A 4,469-nucleotide genomic window follows, 5' to 3' on the forward strand; every position below is an offset into this window, starting at 1 on the left:
GTAGGTATAACAGTATAACACCAATTACCAAACTGTCCCAAAGATAGACCTGTTTCTAATGTACCCCTCTTGGTTTGAAGGCTTATTGAAAAAAATAAATAAATAAAAATAAAAATCCCTACCTTATAAAAAGTAGAAAACTACTCTTAATGAATAGTGTAACGCTAATTATACTCTTCAAAATGTATATTTACATACATACCCTCATTAATATGTACATAGTATTTTTAATGAATAGTGTTTTGACAACTATACCCTCTAAAATATTTATGTACTTTTATGCTTTTATTAATATTAGTTGTCTTGAACATTTATACCACCTTGTTTACATATTTTCTCTTATTGTTAATTTAACTAAATTTGTGATATAAAAACCAAACCAAAAAAACCTTTTAGATATGGCTAGCTATGACGCGCGCATCGCGCGCGTTAGCTGCCCTAGTAAAAATAAAAATAAAAAAACCATAGCCAAGCCTTCATTTGTAAAGATGACCATTACGGTTATTTCTTCCTAGTACATATGCAAACTTGAGTTATTGCTCTAATACTGGACATATGGGCTGACAAATGGTACTAAAAAAAATTAAGTGCATAGTTTTCCGGCTAACTACTTCAAAATGCAATGAGACTTCTCAAATGGTTTTTGATTCTCTAATTACATACTACCAAGTACCAACAAGATCTACATAATTATTAAAATGTTGAAGATTTGAAAACAACCTCGCTCACGAGCAGCTCTTCATGTTTGAACTTGCAAGCCCCTTGCTCTCATATCCCTTATATTGGTAGTCCCTTTGGAACAATTTTGTCTTTGATCCACATGTAAATAGGAACCAGTAAATAGTATGTTGATGCCAGAACTCCAAGGATGAATCGGTAGAGAAATACGTGTAGAGGCACTGGTTTTTGGACATCCTCAGCTTTTGGACCAAGCTGCGTCACATATATATTGAACGAGAATCAAAATAAAGAGAATGAAACTCTAAACTTGTACCAGTACCAAAGTATTGCATAATACAGTACATAATTTAAAATCTTGTTTCAGATCTTCAATCTGGTGGCAAAAAGTGGGTGGTGGTGGTGTAAATGTGGGAGGTGATGACACTTTTATACCACAAAAAGAGAGGGTGTGCTTTTATATAAAAGAGAACTGTGTGCCTAAAATTCGTACTCCTATGGTGCATACGATCAGATTTTCTCAATCGGGAGCAAAATAGATCATACATTCATACACAAAAGCTATGGTCTACAAGTGAAGCATATTTCCTCAAAAATTAAGGGTATGCAAATTAGTCCAAAAATGATTTGGGATCAGCAAGCATGAATCGTAGAATGCAACCATGAAATAAAAGTAAAGATTAACACACATCAAAATAGACCAACAGATTCATCGGTTCATCCTCTAGCCAAATCGAAACAGAACAAGTTCTGAGATGAATGCATCAGTTTCCCAGTGGCATGGACATTCTATAACTGGGACTTAAATGTACTCTGTTTATACTCACAAGTGTAACAGAGAAGGAATAGGCAACTCTTAATTGCATCCAAAGTAACAATCAAAGTAATATACAAGTAAAAACAAAAAATCTGCAAGAGACGAGCATCCTTCTACCCTAGCTCAATCAACAGAGATATATCCAAGTATAGAAAGACTAAATACCTGCAAGGGAGAATCTCCAGAGGCAGGTTTTACACCTGTTACGGAGCAGCCCATAATGAGGCCATGGCGCCGAACCCCACGGTACCACTTTGGGCCAATCCTTTTCAGTTGAACATCCTTGAAACCTGCTTTCTCAAACCATTCAATATACTCTTCCTCCTTTGGGAAGAGCATCCAGACATCAGCAAAGAAGCGAGATAGCCAAAATGTTGGATAAACAGGACCGATCAAACATGCTTTCCCTCCCAATTTCAGCACCCTGTATGCTTCCCTTATGCCCCGTTGTGGATCAGGCCAGTACTCAATACTGAGATCAATAGATCAAAAGGCAGCACAAAGAGTTAACTCATGCTTTATAGTACCCACCACATATGTATATTCCTTGGACAATACAAGCAAATTACTAAATAAACAACACAGGCATACAAAATATAACCTTTTATGCACTTTCAAAATTCAATGATTTCAACATGTCTCGCCAATGCATGTTCAACACTTTTTCACCCCTCTTATGAAGAATAGTTCAAATCCACATCATACATCAATTCGGTAGATTAACCGTTGAAACAAACGAAAAATAATACCCAAAAGACACAAACAGACACACAACCTCTTAAGGCTTCCGCACCTCCACGACTTATTCATGTCTTGCCAAAGCATATTTCTTATACTTGAAAAAATATGTAATGATTCCACATTATATACATATAGATGACGTAGCACTGGCTCAGCACCCCTATAAAAGCATTGTCCACAAAATCGGTCTAGAACTTTCCCAATTTTCTCAATTCACATAACGAGAAAATACCTGTTTATCACCTTGATAGACAAATCTCACATAACATTATCACTTTATACAAGACTTTTTCATGATCCAAAAGTTATATACTACATAGCATCTTAAATGATAATAAGACCTCACTTAGCAAGCTTCCTAGGTCACATGCACATTAATTTTATAGAAATCATACCACACATTGTTAAAATCACACTATAATCAACAATCACATAACTCAAGAAAAATGCACATAAATTCCATAAGCAAATTACACAAACAACCAAAAATTAGAACCAAAGCATGCATACATTACAAGAAACCGAAAAAATTGAACCAACATATAAATAACTAATGTATAGCTATATAATATACCTTCCAGCAGAAACATATCTATCAGCATAATCAGTAGGAAAAGGGAGATCCTCAGCATCACCCTCAATGATCTTACACTCCTTCAAAGGCTCTTTCTCTTTCGCTTTCGCCAATTGATGGGGTGATTGATCCAAAATGGTAACATTCTTAGCATCAACATGCTTAACAATGCCTAAAGTAGTGAACCCAGTTCCACCCCCAACATCAACAACCAACATATTCCTGTTATTCAAATCTGCTGGTTCTAAAGCTTCATCCCTCATATCCTCTGTCCAATGTGGAGGATTAACAATGTTATCATACACAATTGACAGGAATCTGTAAAACCAAAATGCCTCTTTTTTGTTCTGAATAAATCTGGGTTGTGAAGCAGGCCTTGAAGAGGCAGAAAGACTGCATTTTGGGGTAATAGTTAGGGTTTTGGACCTTACATTCCTGGAATTTGGGGGTAAACTCAATCTGGGTAATTGGTATTTTCCATTAAAATCAGACCCAGAAAATCCCAATCTATTTGGGGTTGTCCCACTGATTAGGGCAAGTTTATCAACCCCATTTAGCATTGAACAAGCCATGATTAATTGAAATGAAACAAAATTCACTGCAAAAACAAAAACCCAGAAACAAAATTCAAATTAAACTATCAAAGAATGACATGAATGAATACATGAAGAAATTGGAGAGAGAAAGGAGTGAACTTACAAACCAAAGAAGAAGACAAACCAAGGAAGAGAGAGAAAGAGAGAGAGCACTAAATTAGCACCATAGATACTGTTACATGGACTGAAATGATGCAGAATGGCCCTCTTGTTCTATCACTATATGGGTGTACTTGTGATAGCCAGTATTTTGCTCGACTAATCCGCCAATTATTTTACTCCACTAATTAACCGACTTATTGCATTATGTGATTAATGTCGAATTAGTGATTGATTTTATCTTAATAATGCAATTAGTAATGTGATTCACCTTGTGCATTTATTCATTTAATTTGAAGTATCTGGCCTCTAGGTTGATGGTTGTTACACCCTTTGTCCCTTTATTAGGACACCCTTCTTTGTGGTAGGTGGGAACTTTTTCGGATTTTAGTTCTCTCTCAGTTTTTATTTAAGTGTTACGAGTAACATTTTAGCTATAGACTTTTGAATAAGTATAAATTATAATAAATGATTATAAGCTATTAATTGAGACAATTCTAACAAGTATTTATAAAGACTATTTATCATTTATAAAGATTATACTTCATTTGCTCCACAAATATTGCAACTATTACTATTTTATGAAGTTTCACAAATATTGCAACATTTTCCTATTTACACATATTTTCTATCTTTCTCTCTCCTTATCACATGGGTCTTTATCATTATTCCTCTCAATATCTCTCCTCTTCTTATATTTTGTGTTCCCAACCTATGTTGCAATATTAGGGGAACAGAGGAATTATAAAACAAATACCAATATGGCTATGTTTAATCTCATGTATATAGCACCAACTAAGGTCAAAGTAGTGTATATGAATAGTGGAACAATTAAATTGATTCACTTAGTTTGATACGGAGGGAATATGATGCAACTAGACCCGTCAATTCCTAAACCCAACTCGAATCCAAACTCAAGTTACTGAGAGAGAACCTGGCTAGACCTGACCTGAACAACCCAAAA

At 35.1% G+C, this 4,469-nt stretch overlaps 1 protein-coding gene across 1 annotated transcript; it reads right to left on the minus strand.

Moving 5' to 3' along the window:
* Nucleotides 1-454: 454 nt before the first annotated feature.
* LOC145597849 (2-methyl-6-phytyl-1,4-hydroquinone methyltransferase, chloroplastic-like) lies at nt 455-3,661 on the minus strand. The gene is made up of 4 exons (XM_081654105.1): nt 3,510-3,661; nt 2,811-3,408; nt 1,661-1,967; nt 455-933 (listed from the first exon to the last, which is right to left on the minus strand). The coding sequence occupies exons 2-4, from the start codon at nt 3,380-3,382 to the stop codon at nt 778-780; spliced, it is 1,035 nt and encodes a 344-aa protein (XP_081510231.1). The 5' UTR covers nt 3,383-3,408; nt 3,510-3,661; the 3' UTR covers nt 455-777.
* Nucleotides 3,662-4,469: the final 808 nt, after the last annotated feature.

This window comes from Chenopodium album, chromosome 20, assembly GCF_948465745.1.
Source record: "Chenopodium album chromosome 20, dcCheAlbu1.1, whole genome shotgun sequence".
Lineage (NCBI taxonomy): Eukaryota > Viridiplantae > Streptophyta > Magnoliopsida > Caryophyllales > Amaranthaceae > Chenopodium > Chenopodium album.

Coding starts and splice junctions, on each gene's coding strand:
- LOC145597849 (XM_081654105.1), bottom strand. CDS start 3,382: ATGGCTTGTTCAATGCTAAATGGGGTTGATAAACTTGCCCTAATCAGT. Junction 1,968..2,810: donor AGATATGTTTCTGCTGGAAG/GTATATTATATA, acceptor TATTGATCTCAG/TATTGAGTACTGGCCTGATC. Junction 934..1,660: donor CTGGAGATTCTCCCTTGCAG/GTATTTAGTCTT, acceptor TATGTGACGCAG/CTTGGTCCAAAAGCTGAGGA.